The 23059-nt window shown below is 61.2% G+C and overlaps 2 protein-coding genes across 2 annotated transcripts in view; one reads left to right on the forward strand and one right to left on the reverse strand.

Moving 5' to 3' along the window:
- Positions 1-1339: 1339 nt before the first annotated feature.
- Positions 1340-3832, forward strand: CYP21A2 (cytochrome P450 family 21 subfamily A member 2). Its single transcript, XM_075553833.1, has 10 exons — positions 1340-1544; positions 1626-1715; positions 1828-1982; positions 2086-2181; positions 2288-2389; positions 2503-2589; positions 2722-2925; positions 3118-3296; positions 3376-3479; positions 3576-3832. The coding sequence occupies exons 1-10, from the start codon at positions 1340-1342 to the stop codon at positions 3830-3832; spliced, it is 1479 nt and encodes a 492-aa protein (XP_075409948.1).
- An 86-nt stretch (positions 3833-3918) lies between these two features.
- Positions 3919-23059, reverse strand: part of TNXB (tenascin XB) — a 55815-nt gene continuing 36674 nt past the window's right edge. The window contains exons 23-46 of the mRNA XM_075555417.1: positions 21030-21350; positions 19645-19647; positions 17331-17645; positions 16264-16557; positions 15594-15911; positions 15467-15472; positions 13955-14272; positions 13285-13602; positions 11991-12278; positions 11373-11651; positions 9111-9395; positions 8065-8388; positions 7517-7852; positions 6538-6660; positions 6301-6444; positions 6000-6119; positions 5760-5903; positions 5535-5665; positions 5271-5403; positions 5037-5188; positions 4826-4922; positions 4572-4733; positions 4315-4478; positions 3919-4124 (exon numbers count right to left, since the gene is read on the reverse strand). Coding sequence (XP_075411532.1) covers positions 4023-4124; positions 4315-4478; positions 4572-4733; positions 4826-4922; positions 5037-5188; positions 5271-5403; positions 5535-5665; positions 5760-5903; positions 6000-6119; positions 6301-6444; positions 6538-6660; positions 7517-7852; positions 8065-8388; positions 9111-9395; positions 11373-11651; positions 11991-12278; positions 13285-13602; positions 13955-14272; positions 15467-15472; positions 15594-15911; positions 16264-16557; positions 17331-17645; positions 19645-19647; positions 21030-21350 — 4877 coding nt within the window. The 3' untranslated portion in view covers positions 3919-4022. The remainder of the gene's footprint in view (positions 4125-4314; positions 4479-4571; positions 4734-4825; positions 4923-5036; positions 5189-5270; positions 5404-5534; positions 5666-5759; positions 5904-5999; positions 6120-6300; positions 6445-6537; positions 6661-7516; positions 7853-8064; positions 8389-9110; positions 9396-11372; positions 11652-11990; positions 12279-13284; positions 13603-13954; positions 14273-15466; positions 15473-15593; positions 15912-16263; positions 16558-17330; positions 17646-19644; positions 19648-21029; positions 21351-23059) is intronic.

A 23059-nucleotide genomic window follows, 5' to 3' on the forward strand; every position in this document is an offset into this window, starting at 1 on the left:
ACATTGTTACCCGAGGCCAGGTCCCCTCCAAACCTTCCTTCCCACAGCTCTCATCCAGAGCTGCTCCCACTATTTGTCACGGTCTCTGCTCAAAACTTTGTCGAAGCTGAACTGCCCCCTCACCCACAGTCGGGCCACCTCCTTGTCACGTGTCCGGTGGGGCACCCTGCTCATAGCTACAACTTCCAGACGTGGTGGGGCCCAGGGCGCTTTGGAAGGGATGCGTCCTGCCTCCACCTAACACTATGCCTGAGGCTAAAGACTGGACTTCCCTGTGACCTTGGGGCTCGAAAAACAGTCCTGCGTGGGATGGGGAAGGGGCAGAAGGCGTGGGACTGTAGAGAAGGGTGGCGGAAAGGTGTTGACCAGCCGCCATCGTGGCCAGACACCTGGGTCTGAGGCTAACCACGAGGGAGCACTGAGCCAAGGCACTGCCCTGTGCCCCGGGGATCTTCAGCCTCCATGTCAGACAGCCTCTCCCCCTGCTCTTCAATGGCGTATGCAGTTCTTGCTTCGGACGCAAGCCACCTCCAGAGGGTCTCTCTTGCTGGCAACTGAAGAGAGGTGGTCCTAACAGTTCAGGGTCCAGACTGCAGCCAGACTGCCAACGCCAGCTGCTGGCCCGGCCACGCTGACGCGGCATGCTTGTGGGCAAGACTCTCAGGACAGTCCTGAGCCCAGAGTGTCACTGCGGAGCAGCAGAGAACGAGCAGAGCGTCACACAAGCAGAGAATGACCTCTGGGATGGGGTACGTGCTCCATAACGGAGCCCATCCAGGTTCTCAATCCCCCCCTCCCCCCCGGACTCAGCAGAGAGCGGAAGGGGAGCTGTTATAGAATTACACCAGATGTGTGTGTGTGTGGGGGGGGTTCCCAAACAAATCAGCGTGCATGGCTGCCCTATTTGTTTTTTAAACACACACACACACACACACACACAGTTGTCTCACTGCAATCCTGAAGGGCCTGTCAGAAAGGCCAACGGTCTCTGAGTCCTGAAGGGCCTGTCAGAAAGGCCAACGGTCTCTGAGGCAGATTTCGGAACCGTAAGCGGGTCCAAGGTTGGTCCTGGGAGGACATGGCCCAGGCCGGAGGTGGGCCGCGTTGATCTTTGCGGTTGATGTAGAGCCAGCAAGTTAATATTCCTGGTGCAGGGCCAAGGTCAGGATTGACTTCTCTCTTCCTTCTTTCTGATGAGGGTGACATCTTTGAAATAGGACTCCCCAAGGCCAATGGGAATGGGTGTCATTTTAGGACGGTGTCACTCAGAGGTCCCTATATAGCAGGCTGACCCGCAGGGGCCCCAGAGCTGAGAGAGGCTGCCCTCGGGCCTCCAGCCATGCTGTTCTTCGGGCTGCTGCTGCTGCTGCTGGCCCTGCTGGCCGCTGCCCACCTGCTGTGGCGCCTGTGGGCCCTCCGGACTCTCCACCTCCCGCCTCTGGTTCCGGGCTTCCTGCACCTCCTGAAGCCCAACCTCCCCATCTACCTTTTTGGCCTGTCTCAGAAACTAGGGCCTGTCTACAGGCTCCGCCTGGGGCTACAAGGTCAGTACCCCCTCTTGCCCATGGTTTGAGCCGCTGAGGTCCTCTAGACCTCGTTGACCCCTTGCTCTGACTCTTCTCCAGAGGTGGTGGTACTGAACTCCAAGAGGGCCATCGAGGAGGCCATGGTCAAGAAGTGGGTGGACTTTGCCGGCAGACCTCAGACCATGTCCTGTAAGGGGCACTGCTTGACAGAAGGGATGGGGCTGGAGGAGGCTAAGCTGGAGGGTGAGGCCAGCCCCCTGGCTTCCTTGGTCAGTAGTTCCCTCTTCCCCACCCCCCACAGTTAAGCTGGTGTCCCTTGACAACCAGGACCTGTCCGTAGGGGACTACTCCCCACTCTGGAAGGCCCACAAGAAGCTCGCCCGCTCAGCCCTACTGCTGGGTATCCGAAGCTCCATGGAGGGGCTTGTGCAGGAGGTCACCCAGGAGTTCTGTGACGTGAGTCTGGCCTCTCGCAGCGCCCCCTCCAGCCCAAGTCAGCCTCACCAACCCCAACCCCTGCCCTCCTAGCAGCCGCTCAGCTCCTGTACTTTCTCCATAGCGCATGAGAGCCCAGGCTGGCGTCCCCGTGGCTGTCCATAAGGAATTCTCCCTGCTCACCTGCACCATCATCTGCCATCTCACCTTTGGTGACAAGGTCCAGGCACACCTCCAGCCCTTCCCTGCCTGCCCTCCCCCAACTCCCACCCCCACGGTTCCTCCCTGGGCTGGATCCCCGAGAGGTCTCCCCTCTCTTCTGGCAGGAGGACTCCCTGGTGCGTGCCTTTCATGACTGCATCCAGGACTTGCTAAGCGCCTGGGACCACTGGTCCATTCACATCTTGGACGTTGTTCCCTTTCTCAGGGTGAGCAGGGGCCCCAGATCCTGGTGTGGGGCTGACGTGCTGGGAGGCAAGGAGGGAGGGTGGCGAGGGAGCAGGCTTCCTTCCTAGGAGCCGCCGATTTGCTCCTCCCCCAGTTCTTTCCCAACCCGGTGCTGCGGAGGCTGAAGCGGGCCTTGGAGAGGAGGGACAGGATGGTGAGAGAGCAACTGAGACGACACAAGGTGGGCATTCACGCTGGGCCCTCTTGGGGGGGGGGGCTCTGCCCAGGGCTAGAGGGCAGTCCTGGGTCTGCTGCCGCTGTCAGCCCCTCCATGGGCTTTGGGCACCCAACCCCACTACCCGTCTCTCCCCAGGACAGCCTGGAGGCCAGCCAGTGCAGGGACATGACAGACTACATGCTACAAGGAATGAGGCGGCAGGTCTCAGGGGAGGGCAGCGAGGGGCAGCTCCTCGAAGGCCACGTGCACATGGCCATGGTGGACCTGTTCATCGGGGGCACGGAGACCACAGCGACCTCTCTCTCCTGGGCAGTGGTGTATTTGCTTCACCACCCTGAGGTGCGCCCTGGACCCAGCCCCAAGGCCCCAGACGGCCTGGCTCCGAGCAGTGTGCGCCCTCTGCTAGCCTCGAGGGGCCAGAGCTGGTGGCTTCTCCCCACCAGCATGTGGGCTCAGCTGGGGGTGCGGGTGCATGCCCAGGGCTTCCAGCAGGATTCGGACACCAGATGCCCTGCTCCGCTCACATTCCAGATGCAACAGCGACTGCAGGAGGAGCTGGATCGAGAGCTGGGCTCCAGCGCCTCCAACTCCCGAATGCAGTACAAGGACCGTGCACGGCTGCCCTTGCTCAACGCCACCATCGCCGAGGTGCTGCGCCTGCGCTGCTCGGTGCCCCTGGCCTTGCCCCACCGCACCACACGGCGCAGCAGGTGGTACCGAGGGGCGTGGCTCTGCGGGGAAGGCCCAGTGCCCCGCTCTGCACGGCCTCTAACTCCGCGTTTTCCCCAGCATCTTGGGCTATGACATCCCCAAGGACATGGTCGTCATCCCGAACCTCCTGGGAGCCCACCTCGACGAGACCGTCTGGGCGCGGCCGCAAGACTTCTGGCCCGGTGGGTAGCGGAGGCCCCGTGGGTGGCAGTGGGCTGGGCGACCCTGACACTCCCCACCCACCCACCCACCCACCCTGCTTGTCACCTGCCCGGCAGAACGCTTCCTGGAGCCGGGCGCGTGCCCCAGAGAGCTGGCCTTTGGCTGCGGCGCGCGCGTGTGTTTGGGGGAGCCCCTGGCGCGCCTCGAACTCTTCGTGGTGCTGACGCAGCTGCTCCGCGCCTTCACGCTGCTGCCGGCCCCGGGCGCCCTGCCCTCGCTGCAGCCCTGGCCCCCCGGCGGCGTCACCCTCGGGGTGCCGCCCTTCCACGTGCGGCTGCTGCGCAGGCGCCCAGCGCCCGAAGTGAGCCCGTGACCACCAGACTCGAGGCTCCGTTTCCCTTTTTATTGCTCCCGCACCCCGTCTCCCCTGCCCCCCACCCCCCTGTAAACAGTGCTGTGAGATCGCTGGCGGAGAAGGCGTCCTGGGGGAGTGGGCGCAGCTCCTCTCTCGGGGCGACCCCTCCGTGCTCGGCAGTCGTGCTGGGGCCGAGGTGGACGGGGGCTCAGCCGCCCCGCGTGGGGCGCTGGTAGCTTCTGGGTCGCAGCTTCATTTCCGTGAAGGGCACGGAGAAGTCGAAGCCCTTCCAGTGGTACCAGCTCATTCCCTGAGAAAGGGGTCATGGGGGAGGGTCCAAGTTTGGTCTCTCATTTGGTGGGGGGAGGGGGTGTCTGTCTGATCAAGTAACCAAGCACCCACTCCCCCAACGTCCCCCTTCATCCAACCCAGCCCGGCGGGCAATAAACCTCCTCCCTCGGATCGCCCAAGCTGTGATTCTCTGGCCTCCAGCCCCACACCTGGTGGTCCACCGTGCTGCCGTAGAGCCCGTTGAGGTTGGCGTAATGGCAATTCCTGTACCACCATGCCCCGCGGTAGGAGACGGCACAGGAGATGAGCAGGTTGTTGGGGTCTCGGTCTCGTGCCGAGAAGACACTGCCACTGTGGTAGCTCATGGAGTCCCCTGGGCAGGGATGGGAGGGCACATCAGTGAGGGCCTCCCCTCGCGGACCACCCCGCCCCCATCCCGGCCCTGGCCCTCGGAGGTGACCCCCACCTGCGGTGCCGTGGTAGCCGTCCAGGTGCAGGCGGTAGTGCTGAGCCGCGGAGTCCACGCGGAAGGAGTCGTACTGGGCGAACACGGCCTCGTCCCCGGCCCTCAGGTCCACGCGCAAGGAGTAGTCCCCGGCCTGGGTCAGGCTGTGTAACGCCTCATTGCCTAGGGCGGGAGCGGGCGGGTCTCATCAGGGTCTGGGTGCCCACAGGGTCCCCACTCTCGCCCAGGTTCTTCAGTCTCTGCCAGGTGCTCACCCAGCCAGAACTCCCCAGAGATGTTCCCAAAGCCGTGGGCATAGTCCTCCCAGTCCCTCCAGAAGTCAGTCTGTCCGTCCACACGCCTCTGGAACACCTGGAGGAAGGCGGGTGGGGTGGGGATGGGAGCACCATCAGCCTCCGTCTCCTCAGACAGCAGTCCCTGTCCTGGGTGGGAACCCCTCCCCCCAGGCTTGCCCCTAACACCCACCAGCCAGCCGCCCCCCTCGGTCTCCATGTCGCAAAACACATCCAGGGGCCGCTCGCGGTTGCCATTGAGGAAGATGGTGGTGGCCCTCGAAGTGCTGATCCCGTTCTTCATCTCCTCCCCGCAGTCCCGGGGGAAGGGGATCTTCAGCCCCCCTGGGGGAGGAGAGAGAGGAATTGGCCCTCTTTCCAAGCTCCCCTGCTAGCCCCCGCCCCCCACTCCCACCCCACCCCGTACCAGTGGTGAAGGTGGTGGACACGGGCGGCGAGAAGCTCCGGTCCCACACGGCCCGGAGCCGGGCGCTGTAGGGGGTGGAGGGGAAGAGGCCTCGTAGCTGGTGAGATGTGACACTACCAGGGAGCGGTATCTCCTGTGGGCAATGAGGGCAAGTCAGGGAGGGAGGCTCCCCTCCCGGGAGAGGCGGGGGCAGGGCAAGGAGGCAGCACCTCCTGGACTGGAGGCTCGGAGTCTGAGGGGCAGAGCAGGGCAGGGGCGGGCCACCTGAGTCTGTCCACCGGGGGTGTCAAAGCTGAGAAGGTAGCCTGTGGGCAGGTCCCGGGGCTCAGTCCAAGTGAGCAGGGCTGTCCGGGGGGTCACCTTCTTGGCTTCCAAGACCTGGGGGGCCTCCAGCCCTGAGCAGGGAAGAAGGGAAGAGAAGATGGGGAACGGGCCCATCCTACTACCCTCACACCCCTCTCTCCAGCCCTGCCTGCCCCTGGGCCGTACCCGTGGTGAAGGTGATGTTGGCTGGGGAGGTGAAGTTGGGGCCCCGCACCCCGCGCACGATAGCCGTGTAGTTGGTGTGGAGCTTAAGGTCCTGCAGCGGGTAGTCCTCAGCGCTGCCGGGCGCAGAGCCCTGTAGAGACGGGGCTGGGAGGAGGTAGGTGTCAGCAGTTGGTGGCTCTCCAGGCCTTGCCTGCCCAGCCTGCTGCCCTCACCCAGAAAGAGCCCTCAGCCATCGCTTACCCCCTGGGGCGGTGACCTTGACCTCATATTCGTTCACTGGTTTCTGGGGGGGCGTCCAGTGCAGCAGCGCGGATGTCTCCGTCAAGTTCAGGGCATGAAGATCGGTGGGGCCGTCAGGAACTAGCAGAAGGGGCGGGACCTCAGCTGTGCCCATGGGCTCCCACTCGGCTGGGCCGCTTACACACAGACGGAGCTTCCAGTGCCTCCTAACCGCCCCCCTACCCCCCCCCCCGTGCGTGTTCACCACCCCCGGCCCTCCGTTTCGCGGCCTCCGCCCCGGCCACATCCCTGTCCCCCTCACCCGTGGTCAAGAAGCCGGTGAGGGGCTCGCTTTCCTCAAATCCTCGGACGGAAACCACCGTGACCTCGTAGCGGGTGCTAGGGGTCAGCCCCCGCAGGGTCTGAGTCTGGGTCCGGCCATCCACCTGTACGCTCTGAGGCTCCCCTGCAAGCATACTGTGGGTCAGAGGCTGCCCTGGCCACCCGAGGGGAGCGCAGGGCAGGGTCACGAGAAAGGGATGGGCAAAAGGCTTGTCACCTCCATCCGCCAGCTGGTAGGAGACTTTGAAACTGTCCACCCTGGATGGCGGGGGCAGCCAGCTGACCTTGGCTGAAGTCTCCTCAATGTCACTGAATTGGAGGTCACGGGGGCTCTCCAGCACTGGGGGTGGGGTAGGAAGATGATGGTGAATGCACAGAGCAGGGGAGTCCTGGATTCTCTTTCTAATTTTCCTCCTGGACACACCTACCTCCCCCGCCCAAATGCACTGCCATTGGTGTAGACACAACCCCCCCACCCCCACCCCACCCCACACACACGTGGGCTTCAGAGACTAACTGGAGGAAACCCAGTCTTTCTCCCTCAGAGAAGCTTCCGGTTTCTAACTATGGAGCTTGTGGCTCCCAGCCCAACACATACCCAAGACCCCCCCCCCCAGGGCTCCTCCTAGCTCATAGGTTCTCAGAATCGTTTGATCTAGCACCCCTTTTTCTGGGAAAGAAAAAAATTACTCGGCCCACCCCTGGCAATTAGAAATTTTTGCGCTACAGCCCATAATCCAGAATAAAGTGTAGGTATCTGCTTGTAACTCCCCCAGGAAGGGAACACCCACCTAGACTCTAGAAATGTAAGGTGCTGCTTATCTTTCCAAAGGCCCCCAGTTCCCACCCACCACCCCTGGGCTGAGGCACCAGGTTCCACTTCCCACTGAGGGACCTGAGTGTGCAGAACAGACCCCCGGACCTGCCTTACAGCCTTTCTGTAGGCTGCTGGCCCGCTTCCAGAGTCCAGTGCTTAACCAGTGCGCCAGTGAGGCTGGCCACTGAGTCAGTTCTGACCGACAGTGACCCCACAGGGCAGGGGAGAGCTGCCCCTGGGGGCTTCTGGGACTGCGACTCCTATGGGAGCAGCCTCCTTGTTTTCTCCTGGAGCAGTTGGTGGTTTTGAACTGCCGTCAGCGCTCCAGGTCCCACCACCCACTTCAGGAGGAGTATGTGTGGCTGACAGGGGGCCTTGCCTGGGTTCAGGGTGCGGGCGGTGCCCTGGGCACTGTCGGCCTTGTGGGGCCCACGCAGCCCGTACAGCGTGAGGCTGTACAGAGTCCCGGGCTGCAGGTCCCGGAGAACGGCAGAGCGCAGTGTGCCTGGCACCGTCAGCTCCCGCTGCAGCAGAGGGAGTGGGTGCAGCTCCAAGGTGCTGGGGGGTGGAACCCCAAAGCGGAGCAGGAAGGAGTCAAAGCCCCCCGTGGGGGCCTCCCAATTCAGCCGCAGGGAACTGGTGGTCACATCCGTCACTGACAGCTGGGACAAGCGGGGGCTGGGCTCCCCTGGGGGCTGGGCGGGAGGAGCCTGCCCTACAGAGAGGGAGGAAAAAAGAATCTAGGGTCACCCCCCCAACTCCCTCTGACCCAGCCCTTACCCCTAGCTCCTCATCTGCCAATCAGACCCCTGGAGGGGCTCCTCCCATTGGAAGGGCAGCCCACCCTTCCACCCTCCTGGGTGCCTTCTTTCCTACCGTCACCCACCACTTCCGGGCTCCCCTCATCCTTACCAGGCTCCGCAGTACCTGTGGTGCCCTCCACTGAGACGGGCCCCAGGCGGGTCCCTTCACGGAGGCCGTAGAGGAAGAACCTGTAGGAGGTGCCGGGCTGCAGGCCCGAGACCAGGACCTGGTACTGGTTGTTGCCCACGAGCAAGGCCTGGGGCTGCCCGTCTGTGTCCTGATACTGGATCACGAAGGAGTCAAAGGGGCCCCGGGCCACCGTCCATGAGAGGCTCAGGGAGTCTGGGGTCACGTCGGACACCTCCAGGGTCCCCAGGCGGGGCTCTTCAGGAGGCTGGGGGGCCTCTGTGGTCCGGTGCAAGGGGGCTGGCGTCGCCTCTTCTGGGGCTAAAGGGGAGAAGCAGCTGAGTAAGGTCCCATGGGGTCCCCTTCTCTCCATCTCTTCCCCCAAAGAGGGGGGTGGGTGCAGGGTAGGACTTTACAAATCCTGGTCCTGCCGGATCGAGGGAGGGGAGGGAAGAGACTCAGGCTCTTCCAGGACCTTTCTTCTCTTGAGCGCCCAGACCCCTGCTTGGACACGGACTCCTGACACCTCTAGGGCCTCCTGCAGCCCCAAGGTCACACACAACTGGGCTCCTGTCCTGGAGGCTGTGGTGGCTCCTTGGTGGGATTTCTTCACAGCATCTGCTGTCCCAATGTCCTATCAGCTCAACCGGTTGATGTTTGCACAGTCCCCACCACCCCCACCCCCAATTTCCAGGCTCATCATTCAGACCGGGGATGGCGGCCACGCTCTGCGCTCAGGTCCTGTGCACCTGAATGGGCCCACAAGGAACCTGCCCCCATAAATACAGTCGTAGCTGTAGATTCCCATTATCCCTACCCCTCCTCTCTGCTACAGGGTCACGGGCTCCCTCACAAGCTGTGTGTGTGTGTGTTTCCATTGGACAAAATGCTCTGGACATGTCCAGGGGGAGGGATGCCCTGGACATATCCAGGGAGAGGGATTTGCTGGTCTCTGGACAAGGCTTCTCTACTACCACCGGGTAACAGCCACCCCCACCTAGGAGTGGGAGCAGCAGCCTGCAGAGGGATGGCCACCCACTCACCAGTCACTCCCAAGGCCGAGATGGGGCCCAGGCGTCTCCCTCCGAGGTGCCCATAGAGCAGGAACTTGTACTTGCTGCCGGGCTGCAGACCCTCCACGGTGACCTCACGCTGGTCTCCGGCCACGGTCACCCCCTGGGGCTGCCCGTCTGTGTCCCTGTACTGGACCACAAAGGAGTCGAAGGGGCCCTGGGCCACCGTCCACAACAGACGCAGCGAGTCTGGGGTCGCATCGGTCACTGTCAGCTCCTTGAGGCGTGGTGGGGGCTGCTTCTCCTGTAAGGGAGCTGCAAGGAGGCCAGGAGGGGAGGTTCTCTTAGTCAAGGACACCCCCAGGCCCCATGTCACCCTTCAGGTCTGAAACAGAAATCACTCCGCAGAAGAATCAACCATTTCAGACCCGAAGGGCAGCCTTCCCAAGGACGCAGCTTGGAGAGCCGGGAAGGAGAAGCGGGACCCGGGAACCAGGGAGGAGGGGTAGACAGCAAGACCTCGGCTGTCCAGCTCAGCTCCTCCCAAAGTCCTGTCGACTCCGACGAGGTCCAGAACTGAGCATCGTTTTCCCAGAATAAATCATGGAAAACCAAATAGCTGGTTCTGAGGGCCCCAACTGACCACCAACTCATTTTGCCAGGACTTGAACACACAGTTAATGGCCATTGATTATGGAAGTAAGCCCCCAAACCCAACAGAGGCAGCGCATTCAATGTCAAAGCCCAATACCGTACACAAAACGAAGTAAGCTGAGGCTACTTTATGCAAACACAGAGTAACAAAGTCCAGCACACGGTTTCCAACCCACAGGCGTTTTCAAGCTAGATTTTCGGTTCCCTATTGAACCAAGTGACAAGCAGATTGCTTTTGGACTTGGCTGTTGGAGTGGTGGGAAGCTGGAGCTCGGAGCCATGGACAGCTGAGGTACCTCTGTAAATGACAATGGCCCATTGAGGAACTGCAGTGAATGAGCTGAAAGGTGAGTGTGAAGTGTTGGGTGTTAGACCGATGATCCTCTGCTCTGTAAACCTGCCCCTCGTTCACAGTCCAGAGTTTATTTACAAAGCACAGATCCAGCTTCTCCTGCCCTGGGAGGCCTGAGGGTCTGGGGAGAGGTTCCAGAAGCAAGTTGGGATTCTGAAGGCTGCACATACTCCCACATAGACCATCCCATGAGGAGGGGCTACCCTTACCCCAGAGCTCAGCTAGAGCAGAGGAAGCCTCTAGAGGGTATGTGGGTCCTGCGGAAGCAGCCCCGACAGTAAGGCAGCCGTTCTGGTCCACAAGCTCCCTCCCCAGGGACTGGCCTCCCTTTCCATGGACTCCCCAGCCCTGCATGACTGAGCAGAGAAGTCAGGGCAGAGACTTCCCACAGGGGGTGTGTGCTGACTGACAGGGGCCCCGAACATGAAACCCTCTCACTGCCATCCACTCAATTCTGACTCAGAGCCAGAAGGGTAGCAAGGCCCCTGCGGGTTTCCAAGCCGGAAACTCTTTAAGGGAATAGAAAGTCTCCTCTCTCTCCTGAGCAGCAGCTGCTGGTTTTGAACTGCTGCCTGTGACCACTACACCACCAGGGCCCCATTCTGGGGAGGATACCCTGATGTCCAAGGACCACGAGCTCCATCGCTGTCTGGCCAGTGTTAATTCATGGTGCCCCGAGCGGGGTAAAGGTCAGGGCCCGGGAGGGGTGGGGTGCTGAGTCATGGCCCATCAACACTGGACTTTTCCATGGCATTTCCCGCAGCCAAGCCCGCCCTGCCTCGGAGCTGGGGGTGGGCTGGAGGTGGAGGCTGAGGTGTGGTCTGTCTGTGGACACATAGCTGGCAAGCATTGGAACTACATTTGAACACGGGTCTGCTTGGCACCCAAGCCTGTACCTGTTGGGTGTAGGAAACAATGCACATCACATGCTCAGGTGGGGCCCAGCACCCAGTGACCAGAGGAATCCGAATAAACCCAAATGGGTTGCCACTGAGGGTGACCCTGGCCATCCCGTGCCACAGGTTCCCAATGGCCATGACCTCCCAGAACTCAAGTGTCAGGCCTTTCTTTCCAATGCCTCTGGGTGGATTCAAACCACGTAACTTTTAGGGAATAGTCAAGCGACTGAGCTTTGCAGTCCCCAGACAGGGCCTCAGGGAAGGTTTGTCTTTGTGGCACGCGGTTTATATGCCAAGGTACATCACTTCAGATGGGAGAGCCCCGGCCCGCTCTGGGGTGCAGGGCTGAGCTGGGTTTGGGAAGGCTGGAGGCAGGGGGGTGCTCACCAGTGGTGCCCTCAGCAGACACAGGCCCCAGCCGCTTCCTGCCTGCCAGCCCATAGAGCAGGAACTTGTATTTCCGGTTGGGGTGCAGCCCGGGGATGGTGACCTCTCTCTGATCTGAAGCCGCAGACACTGCCTGGGGTTGCCCGTCCTTGTCCTTGTACTGCACCACGAAGGAGTCGAACACGCCCTCGGGGACCGTCCACGAGAGGCCCACGGAGTCAGGAGTGGCCTCCGTCACGGTGAGCTCCCCCAGGCGGGGCTGGGGTTTCGTGTCTGAGACTGGGAAAAGAGCAGAGGTCAGGCGAGCTGCAGAAAAGGTGGGGGGCAACCATCTGACCTCCGAGCTCCCCCTGGGTTCTGGGGCCCCGGGGGTCAGGAACGGGGGTTCCTGAGAGCTAGGAGGAACCGGGGCATCAGAGGCAAAGGGTAAAAGAGGAATCCGGATCAAGCAAGTGGCCAAGGGCACTTACAAGACTGGGGAAATAAACCACCACCGGGGTCCTGGGGTTGGCTGCTGGGGGCACAGGAACACGAAATGCCACCTGCCGCCACAAGGGGGCGGAGGACGGCCGCCACGCCCCCGCGAAGGCAGCCTCCAGCCCTGACTGCCCCACTCACGGGTCTTGGCCTCCACGGAGACGGGACCCCGACGCTTCCCGTCCTGGAGTCCAAAGAGGAGAAACTTGTACTTTCGGGCCGGTTCCAGGTCTGAGACGGTGACCTCTCGGAGCTCCGCGCCTGCGGGCAAAGTCTGGAGCTGCCCCTGCACGTCCCGGTACTGGACCAGGAAGGAGTCGAAGGAACCCTGGTCCACCGTCCACACGAGGCTCGCTGTGTTCAAGGTCACGGCTGACACCACCAGCTGCCCCAGGCGGGGCTCCACGGGGGGCTCGGTGGGCAGCGGGGCTGCAAGAAAAGAAAGAGGCTAAGAGGTTGACAGACAAGCCCTGCCCAGGCTGAGACCCCATCGACAGCGCAGAGGTGTGGGCAGCGGCTTTGGGAGTCACCCACCATCTGCCAGACTGGGAGGCCGGTGGGGGCGGAGACACCCACCAGCAGGTCTGCAGGAGGCTTCAGACCCAGGCCCTTGACGCCAGAGCCAGGCACTTCCTGTTTTTAAATCATAGGACTGGGCTGGGGGCCTTACACATATTATCACAACCCATCATTCAGTGGTACGAAGCACACTAGTACATATGTTGCCGTCAACTTTTCCAAAAAATTTCTTTCTACTTGAGCCCTGGGTATCAGCTCCTCTTCCCCCACCCTCCACCACCCTGCCACCCTCATGAATCCCTGATCAATTACATATGATTGATATTGCACATCTTACACTGTCCATTGTCTTGCTTCACCCACATTTCTGTTATTCATCCCCGGGGGGGCTGTATATTCAACCTTATGATGGGCTCCCCCTTTGGCCCCCAGCCCCCTACCCTCACGATATCGCTACTCCCACTACTGTTTCTGAGGGGTTTATCTGTCCGGAATCCCATGTGTCAAGCGCTCTTATCTGTACCAATGTCTGTCCTCCGGTCTAGCCGGATTTGTAAGGTAGAACTGGGTCAGGGTAGTGGGAGGAGGAAGCATTCAGGAACTAGAGGAATGATGTGTGTGTTTTATCATGCTAAACTGCACCCTGGTCAGAGCCATGTTCTGAGGCACGGCATGACCCGGTCTTTCTGAGGCACATGTCCACCATGGAGGCCTCAGGTGGCAAGCAAAGAATGAACAGGTACTCAACAAGACATCCGTGTCTCTGAATCGTCACTCCATCCCGGGAGGGCGAACACCATTTGGAAAATGGTGGAAAACCCAAGTCGACTGGAGACCAGGGCACACGTGGGAAAGGAACAGAGACAGACAAGAAGACCTAGAGAAAGAAGGAGGGAAGCTGGCCCTGGCCACTCACCGGTCAGCCCCAGCGCAGACACGGGGCCCACGCGCCGGCCCTGGTGGAGCCCGTACAGGTGCATCTTGTACTTGCGTCCTGGCTCCAGGCCCTGCACCGTCACCTCTCGCTCCTCGCCCCCGACACGCACTGCCTGGGGCCGCCCGTCCCTGTCCTTGTACTGCACGGTGAAGGAGTCAAAGTGGCCCTGGGGCACCGTCCAGGACAGGCCCAGCGAGTCCGAGGTCGAGCCTGTCACCGTCAGCTCCCCCAGGAGAGGCTCCTCGGGGGTCTCTGGGGCCTCCGTGGTGGGCTCCGTGGGGGCGGGGGTCTCTTCCTCTGGAGCTGAGCAGGGAGACACAGAGGGGAGGGGGCCCTGTGACGTGTGCTCAGGGCCTCAGAGGGAAGCACAGAGAAGCTAGCCAGGGCCATGACTGGGTCCCGAGGTTGTTTCAGACAAGCCTGCTCTTGGGCTGGGTGGCCCTGCTGGGTTAACCCCTTACCACCATGCCCCGAGTCCCAGGTCAGGTGGGAGGAGGTGGCAGCCACCAGCCCTGCTGCTCACAGCTGCCTTTCCCTGCCCAGAAGGACCAGTCAGGCCCCAGGGAGCAGCAGGAACAAGGCACACAGACACCACAGCCAGCATCACCTAGGAAGGTGGCCTCCCGCCCAGGGCCTGCACCCCACTCACCAGTCACCCCGATGGCCGAGACGGGGCCCACACGCTGGCCATCCTGGAAGCCGTACAGGTTCATCTTGTACTTGTGGTCCGGCTCCAGGCCCGAGATGGTCACCTGGTCTTCGTGCCCCGGCACCCGCACCACCTTGGGCTGCCCATCCCCGTTCCTGTACTGCACCAGGAAGTGGTCAAAGCGGCCCTCGGGGACCGTCCAGGACAGGCTCAGGGAGTCGGGGGTGGCGTCAGTCACAGTCAGCTCCCCCAGGCGTGGCTTGAAGGGAGGCTCCGGGGTGACCATGGGTGGGGCTGAGGTCACGCTCACTTCTTCCTCTGGAGATGACAGAGACGGGGGACCAGTGAGGCCACCTCATCCCTGGTCTCAGCACGTGGAGAGGGAAGGACAGAGGAAACACAGCAGGAAAGATGCTTTCCCCGTCGGTGGGACCCATTTACTCCCTTGTGGAACCTTCCCTGCAGTGAGCTCTCCCCTGGCCCTCAGGCCTCCGTGCTGCCCCACTGTCCACTGACATCCTGGTAGACCTCTCCTCCATCCCCCACTGACCTCTCTTCTGATCAGCCCTGGTGGCCGCTGTACTTGAGGTTTTCCTTCACTGCGGTCTGGTTTGGTTGGCACCTCGTTACCCATTTCCTTTTTTTTTTGCACCCCCGTCTAAGCCCCCTCATCCAGCCAGAAACCAGGCATGTCCCACTCCCCGCCCCCACCCCACCCCTGGCCAGTTCCCATGGGTCAGCGGGCGACCTGTTTCCATCCTTGGTTTCTGCGAGGTCTGCCCCCTGCCTCCCACCTCTCTCTCCCACTTTCTTGTCTCGCCCTCTCAATCCTGGGTGACATTTTTCTCCAGGGGTCTCCCTATGCCCAGCCTGTCCCATTTCCACCCATTCTCACCAAACAGCCGATTGAGGTGGTGGTGTCTGTCTTCAGCTGGGGTTAGTGCAGCCACCCCCACCCCAATTCCTGAAAGGAATCCCTCATTCAATGAGTGCCCCCTACCTCTGCACATTGGAGGCCCGAGTACCAGGCCTTTGCTCCGGCGATAGCAGGAGCTAACACCTCTCCCTCCTTCACTAAGGCTGTCTGTCGTCAAGCTGTCTCTGATATTCAGTGGGTACATGGAAAGCCTTCGGGACCCTGCCTTACTCTGCCCAGGCCTCCGGGGGTCCCCATAACAGGCTCCTCCATGCTTGGTCACGGCCTGCCCCCCACTGTGTGCCCGTGGGTCTGCTGTGTCATCCGCTGCCTGAGGACCTCCTACAGGGGCAGGGCTCACCCACAGAATCCGCACATGGGTGCAAAGGGCAGCAGACCGCTGAGCAGGGGCCATGTCCGGGCTCCAAACAGCCTGGCCCATCAGAGGACAGTCAGGCATGGGTTAAATCATCTCCCACAATCCCGGGATTGCCTCTGCCTCCCATTGTGGTGGGAAATTTGTGCCCCAAGGAAATTTGTGAGCAGAAAATCAGCAACCTGGGGAACTGCATGGGGCTCTGCCTCCAGCAAGACACCAGGGGCTGTGCTTGCCAGTGAGATCAGAAGGGAAGCTTCCATGAAGAACAAGAGCTGGCTGCTGCTTTGAGGGGCGCTCTCCCAGGCCCGTGCTCCACACCCTGACCCGGGTCTGGTCCCACTCACCGGTCAGCCCCAGCACAGACACAGGGCCCACGCGCCGGCCCTGGTGGAGCCCGTACAGATGCATCTTGTACTTGCGCCCTGGCTCCAGGCCCTGCACCGTCACCTCTCGCTCCTCGCCCCCGACACGCACTGCCTGGGGCTGCCCGTCCCTGTCCTTGTACTGCACGGTGAAGGAGTCAAAGTGGCCCTGTGGCACCGTCCAGGACAGGTCCAGTGAGTCGGAGGTCGAACCTGTCACCGTCAGCTCGCCCAGGAGAGGCTCCTCGGGGGTCTCCGGAACCTCCGTGGTGGGCTCCGTGGGGGCGAGGGTCTCCTCCTCTGGAGCTGAGCAGGGAGACACAGAGGGGAGGGGGCCCTGTGACATGTGCTCAGGGCCTCAGGGGGAAGCACAGAGAAGCCAGCCAGGGTCACAACTGGGTCCCAAGGTTGCTTCAGACAAGCCTGCTCTTGGGCTGGGCGATCCTGCTTGGTCAGCCCCTCACCACCATGCCCCGAGTCCCAGGTCAGGTGGGGGAAGGTGGCAGCCACCAGCCCTGCTGCTCACAGCTGCCCTTCCCAGCCCAGAAGGACCAGTCAGGCCCCAGGGAGCAGCAGGGACAAGGCACACAGACACCACAGCCAGCGTCACCAGGGAAGATGGCCTTCAGCCCAGGGCCTGCACCCCACTCACCAGTCACCCCGACGGCTGAAATGGGGCCCACACGCTGGCCATCCTGGAAGCCGTACAGGTTCATCTTATACTTGTGGTCCGGCTCCAGGCCTGAGATGGTCACCTGGTCTTCGTGCCCCGACACTCGCACGGCCTTGGGTTGCCCGTCCCCGTTCCTGTACTGCACCAGGAAGTGGTCAAAGTGGCCCTCGGGGACCGTCCAGGACAGGCTCAGGGAGTCGGGGGTGGCGTCGGTCACAGTCAGCTCCCCCAGGCGAGGCTTGAAGGGAGGCTCTGGGGCAGCCGTGGGTGGGGCTGAGGTCACCCTCACTTCTTCCTCTGGAGATGACAGAGACGGGGGACCAGTAAGGCCACCTCATCCCTGGTCTCAGCACGTGGAGAGGGAGGGACAGAGGAAGCACAGGAGGAGCAATCTCTGATCTCTGATTCTCCCCTTGGCTGTATAATTGGGGTGGCAACTTCAAAGCTTCCCCCCAGAGAAGGAAGGGAGAAGCTTGGCATTTGAGAGCCCCTTGGTGCCCTATGCTTGGCCTGGGGCTGCTGGGAGCCTGGCGGGCACCAGGCGGTCTAGTAGACCCCAACCACTTCTGGGCATGTCAACATCAGAGCAGGCCGCCTGTGACCATGGCCAGTTGGGGCTGTACTCAGTCTGAGAACAGGCACAGCTTGACCTGGCACAGCCACGCAATGTGCCGGTGTGTCCTCCTCCTGGCTGAGGGGAGTGACCACTGCTCCCGTATCAGCTCAGCTGGAGAGCGGCAGAGCTCAAGAGGGGGCGTGGGTGGAGGTGAAGTAAATGTCAACAAATGCTGAGACACCACCACCCCTTCATTGGAGCCTAGAACTCTGCACCCTGGAGGTTCCTGCTGGCAAGACATCCTGAGACTCAGCTCAGACCCAAGGAATCAGGTTTGCCTTCTAATGAGTTGCCAGGATATTTGGCTGTGCACAGAAGTCTGAAAGGAGGCCCCGTGACCGAAGCATTTCTGTGTCCAGGAAGCTGGGAGAAAAGGGGCGCTCTCCCAGGCCCGTGCTCCACACCCTGACCAGGGTCTGGTCCCACTCACCGGTCAGCCCCAGCGCAGACACGGGGCCCACGCGCCGGCCCTGGTGGAGCCCGTACAGGTGCATCTTGTACTTGCGCCCCGGCTCCAGGCCCTGCACCGTCACCTCTCGCTCCTCGCCCCCAACACGCACTGCCTGGGGCCGTCCGTCCCTGTCCTTGTACTGCACGGTGAAGGAGTCAAAGTGGCCCTGGGGCACCGTCCAGGACAGGTCCAGCGAGTCCGAGGTCGAGCCTGTCACCGTCAACTCCCCCAGGAGAGGCTCCTCGGGGGTCTCTGGGGCCTCCGTGGTGGGCTCCGTGGGGGCGGGGGTCTCCTCTATGACCTCCTGAGGGCCTAAGAGGTGAGAGATGAAGAAACCAGACTTACTGGACCATTCTCTCTACTGGTGACGTCAATCAAACACACCCCACAGATTTCCTTCAAGCAGGGGTGCAGAAGGTGCTGGGCCCCTTGGTAAGCCATCAGGGTTGACCCAGAGTCCATGCCAGGCCTCATTGGTCACACACTGCTGGCGAACCCGCCCTGCTCCAAACCTACAGTGAGTCATGTGGCTGCCCGGGTCAGAAGCCAAAAGCACACTCCTCTTTTGACCCCATCACCCTATTCCTGGGCAGCTCTCCGAAAAACCATTATTAATAAGAAGGAAAAAGTTAGAGCATGGAAGAATTCATGAAGGGATTACTCAGAGAAGTACAATGTGTCAAGGCCCCCAAGGGCCCGTGGAAGATGATTAATGCGGGCCAAGCACATTGAAGCATGAGTGATCTGGAGGCCAGTGACTGATGCAGGCTGCCGGTCCCTGGGGCCATGCTCAGGATGTAATGTGTGCCCACGGCAGGATCGCCCACGAGCTCCTGGACATGCTGGAAGGCAACTCCGGCACGGGGAAAGGCAGGGATGTGAATTCTGCATGTCCTCATGGACAGTGAACCCCTGGACGGGGCATCAGGGTTGCTCTCAACTACTAGCCTCAAGCTGGGCGGGTTGGACCCACCGGGAGGTGCCACGGAAGAAAGACATGCCAACCTGCTTCAATAAAGACTGAGCCCCCAGAGCCAAACCCCCTGCCTTCCTGTCGATTTGGACTCTGGGCGGCCGACAAGACAGGGTAGAAGTACCTTCCTCCCCCAGCGCCCCATTCCCTTTCAGAGACTGTAACTCTTCCCCGCTACTCTAACTCCGCCGCAGAGCAGAGGGAAGGAGTTGAGCATTTCCCAGTTTTGTCAGTTTCCATAATGTTGCTAGTTCTGGTTACAAGTAGCCAGCTGTGGGTTTGATCTTTGAAATCCTGAAGAGGAAATAACATGGGAGCCGTAGGGCAGGGAGTGGGGGGCTTGGGGACGGCGCTGGGCTGGGACCACTGGTCAGTGATTCTGCTCCGTATTCTGAATGACCGCCCCTCTGGGCAGCGGACAGTTCACACCGGACTCCGGACCTCAAGGGGGCCAGCTGGAACCTGGAACACACCAAGAGGCCAGCTGCCCCCACAGCCACCGCGCTGCCTTTGCTTCCACACAACTGAGGACAAGCCCCGGTGCCCGGGCGCTGCTCCATAGGGCTTCCTGGGCTGTGCTCTACGGAGGAGGCCTGGGGAGGGGGTCGGGGGTGGGGGTCAGGGGGTTCTGGATTAGCACTGCTAACCGCAAGATCTGCAGTTTGAGGCACCAGCTGCCCTAAGAGAGAAACGCTCGCAGGGGCAGTTCCCCCTGCCCTGCAGGGCCCTAATGGGCCGGCATGGACGCCTTGGTAGCGACCTGTTTCCTGGCCACTCTGCATGGAAGCCGACCGTTGGCCTGTCTTTCCTGGCACCGCGAGTTCAAACTGCTCATCTTCAGGTTGGTCGTGAAGGGCAAACCCGTTGCTCTGCCAGGGGCCTCCGTGAGGATTATGGCGAGGAACCGCCCAATACAGCACGGTCGTACTGGGTGCCCGTGGCGTCTAGGGCGCCGTGGGTTTGGAATCGATTCGGTGTTTGTAAAAAGCTGCTGCTTCCTTTACCAGGCAAAATATGAGCGGGATGGTGGAGAATAAACAGGCTATTCCCGGCTGTGCTTTTGGTTCTTAACGCCCATTTGCTAATGACCTCCCCCTCTGCCCCGTGTCCTCCACACAGAGTCCTGTCTGGACACACACGGAGAAGTGAAGCTTCCTGGAGCCGTCGGGGCCACGGAGTGTGTGTCAGCGTGGGGCCCGGACCCCTGATGGCTCCCCGTGGCTGACACTCACTCACACTCAGCGCTGCTGGGTGGACGGACGTGAACTGCCAACCTGGAAGCCGGGGGTCAAGAGAAAATCACTGGCCCCACCCACGGACCCTCTGTTGGTATCTCAGGGGCAACTACTTGTCCTCTGAAGTATCGGTTGTGGGAGGGAATGGGTTAACTGACACCCACAGAAACGCACACAAGGTGCCCCAAACAAGCAGGCTGAGCGTGGCCAGGGAAGGCAGGCTTGACTTGACCGTGCTGTTGGCCTCTGAATTGCTTTCTTTCTTATGGACTAGAAACCTGAACTTGATTCCCATCTGAGAATAATGAACTGTAGGGGTGGCAAGAAGCAGGGGGCAGGGGCGACGTGAGAGCAAGCATTGATTTGCCATCTCCCCGGTTAAAAAAGCAACGCTTGCCTTTTCAAGAAAGTCGGGGCAACACAGACAGGACACAATGGGAAATACAATGTGCTGGAATGTCCCTTTGTGTCCCACTAACCACATCTCCCCAGGACTGTTTCCTTCCCGCCTTCTGGCCAGCCCTGCGGTGCTTCCCCCAGATGCACCATTGTCAAGGGCGGCCTGGGCCTGGCACCTTCCACCCCTGTGGGTGGCCAGCGGCTGACCACCAGAGAGCAGTCACCAGGAGGGATGACCAGGCTGCAGAGAACAAAGGCCAGAGCTCCCCGAATGAGCAGAGAGGCCCCAGAGCAGGGCGAGAGGGGAGCCTGGGGCCGCATCCTCAGGCCAAGGAGCAAGATGCTCAGGCTGTTATCCACCAGGACAAAGTTCTGCACAGACCCAGCCCGGCCCCACTCACCCGTCAGCCCCAGCGCAGACACGGGGCCCACGCGCCGGCCCTGATGGAGCCCGTACAGGTGCATCTTGTACTTGCGCCCCGGCTCCAGGCCCTGCACCGTCACCTCTCGCTCCTTGCCCCCAACACGCACCACCTGGGGCCCCCCGTCCCTGTCCTTGTACTGCACGGTGAAGGAGTCAAAGTGGCCCTGGGGCACCGTCCAGGACAGGTCCAGCGAGTCCGAGGTCGAGCCTGTCACCGTCAACTCCCCCAGGAGAGGCTCCTCGGGGGTCTCCGGGGCCTCCGTGGTGGGCTCCGTGGGGGCGAGGGTCTCCTCCTCTGGAGCTGAGCAGGGAGACACAGAGGGGAGGGGGCCCTGTAACATGTGCTCAGGGCCTCAGGGGGAAGCACAGAGAAGCCAGCCAGGGCCATGACTGGGTCCCGAGGTTGCTTCAGAGAAGCCTGCTCTTGGGCTGGGCAACCCTCCTGGGGCAACCCCTCACCACCATGCCCCGAGTCCCAGGTCAGGTGGGGGGAGGTGGCAGCCACCAGCCCTGCTGCTCACAGGTGCCCTTCCCTGCCCAGAAGGACCAGTCAGGCCCCAGGGAGCAGCAGGGACAAGGCACACAGACACCACAGCCAGCATCACCTAGGAAGGTGGCCTCCCGCCCAGGGCCTACACCCCACTCACCAGTCACCCCGACGGCTGAGACGGGACCCACACGCTGGCCATCCTGGAAGCCGTACAGGTTCATCTTGTACTTGTGGTCCGGCTCCAAGCCCGAGATGGTCACCTGGTCTTCGTGCCCCGGCACCCGCACGGCCTTGGGCTGCCCGTCCCCGTTCCTGTACTGCACCAGGAAGTGGTCAAACCGGCCCTCGGGGACCGTCCAGGACAGGCTCAGGGAGTCGGGGGTGGCGTCAGTCACAGTCAGCAACCCCAGGCGAGGCTTCAAAGGAGGCTCAGGGTGCTCGGTGGAAGGGACCGTTGGTGCCAGGGTAACTGCTTCTTCTTGTTGTGGGGCTGGATGGTGGGGCACAGAGAAGAAACAGCTGTGCTCAGGGGGGGACCTCTGGCCAGGGGCCCTGGTACTTCTCCCAGACACCCCGTGACCCTAGATGTCATGCCTCAGAATGAAGCATCATTCCCCAGTTTGAGTGTGCAGAGCAGACACCTGTGGGGGTGTCAAAACCGGCAGGGCCAGGACCCCATGACACCGGGACAGTCAACTCCCGGAGAACCATTCAGTGGGTCCGATGGCCTATGATCACAGCACCACACACAGCAGGCAGATTCAGCCAGGAGACTCACCCACCTGGCGGGTCGGGAGCTGTGCAGGCCTAGTGGTGACGTGGCTGTGATCTGCGTGGCCGGCAGCTCTACTCCCCTCCACAGTTACAGTCTCAGCAACCCATAGGGGGGAAGCCACGAGGCTGCACTGTCTCGGCTGCGAGGGGTGGGGGTTGGGGGGTCAAGAAGCGCACCCCACAGCTTTTCCTTTAGCAGCAGTTTGGTTTCTAAACTTGTAGGGCTTGAATTGTACCCCCTCACCCCAAATATGTTTTAAGTCTTAATCTCAGTGCCTGAAGCTAGAAGCCCTGGTGGGGTAGTGGTTATGTGCCGGACGCCTCTCATAAGGATCTCCCGTCTTGGAAACCCACAGGGGCAGGATTACCCCGTCCTATGGGGTCACTCTGAGTTGGAATCCACTGGATGGCGATGGGTTTGGAATGATTTGGGTGGACCGTGGTCCACTGTCATCTCCCTGGTGGGTCGGGAGTCCTTGGGTCTGTTAGTGAGACCGTCACAGCGTGTGTTATGTCTTGTGCCAGTGGCCTAGGAGGCATAAAAGAGCAGACTCCAAGATCAAAGTCACTGCCATCGAGTCAATGCCGACTCAGAGAGACCGTGTAGGACAGGGTCAGAACTACCCCCTGGGAGTTTCTGAGACTGCCCGTCTTGATGAGCAGACCAGGCACCAACAAAGGAGACGGGGGGATGACCCACGCTCTCTGAAAATGACAGGGATAGACCGGTCCACCGGCCCAAGTAGGAGATGAGACTCGGATTACCCACCACCCTGCCCCCTTCCCAGAGATAGCAGAGTGAGAGCCGGGCCCTGAATTCTGACTTCTGAGCTGTGAGGAAAGATGCTTCTATAATTGAAAGCCACCGATAGGATTTGCTAGGCGTGCAGAAAACTAGGTAAAAGATGACTTCTCAGGGCATTTACAGAAATTAGTTTGGCTCGCACATCCGAGGGCAGAGACAGGAACTGGCGAGAAGGCCACCTTAGTGGCTGGTCTGTCCAGCCTTGTACTTCTTTCTCTTGCTGGGAGCAGAGTGGTCCTGCCCTGGCGCCCCAGACCCCTATGCCCCCAACCCCGAGTCCTGCCCTGTGGGGGATCATCTGCTCTGTTGGCATGGGCTCTTCTTGTCCTCCCTTCTGGGCAGGGTTTGCCAGCCAAATAGCTGAGTGGCCCAACCATCAAGTTTCAGACATCTATTTTAGCTGGTTCATAAGCATTGGGGGGGGGGCGGGGGGATAGCTAGAGGAGAGCTTAGAGACAGAGGAAAATGGTGTGTTAATTAACGGGAAGCAATGAGTGTGGATAACTGGTGCTGACCCATGCAGGGAGTTGCGGTGTGCGCCCTAACGGCATCCGATGCTGTTTTTACATAAATAGGTATCCATTTGGGGGCTCTCGGGACAGACGCAA

This window comes from Tenrec ecaudatus, chromosome 7, assembly GCF_050624435.1.
Source record: "Tenrec ecaudatus isolate mTenEca1 chromosome 7, mTenEca1.hap1, whole genome shotgun sequence".
NCBI lineage: Eukaryota > Metazoa > Chordata > Mammalia > Afrosoricida > Tenrecidae > Tenrec > Tenrec ecaudatus.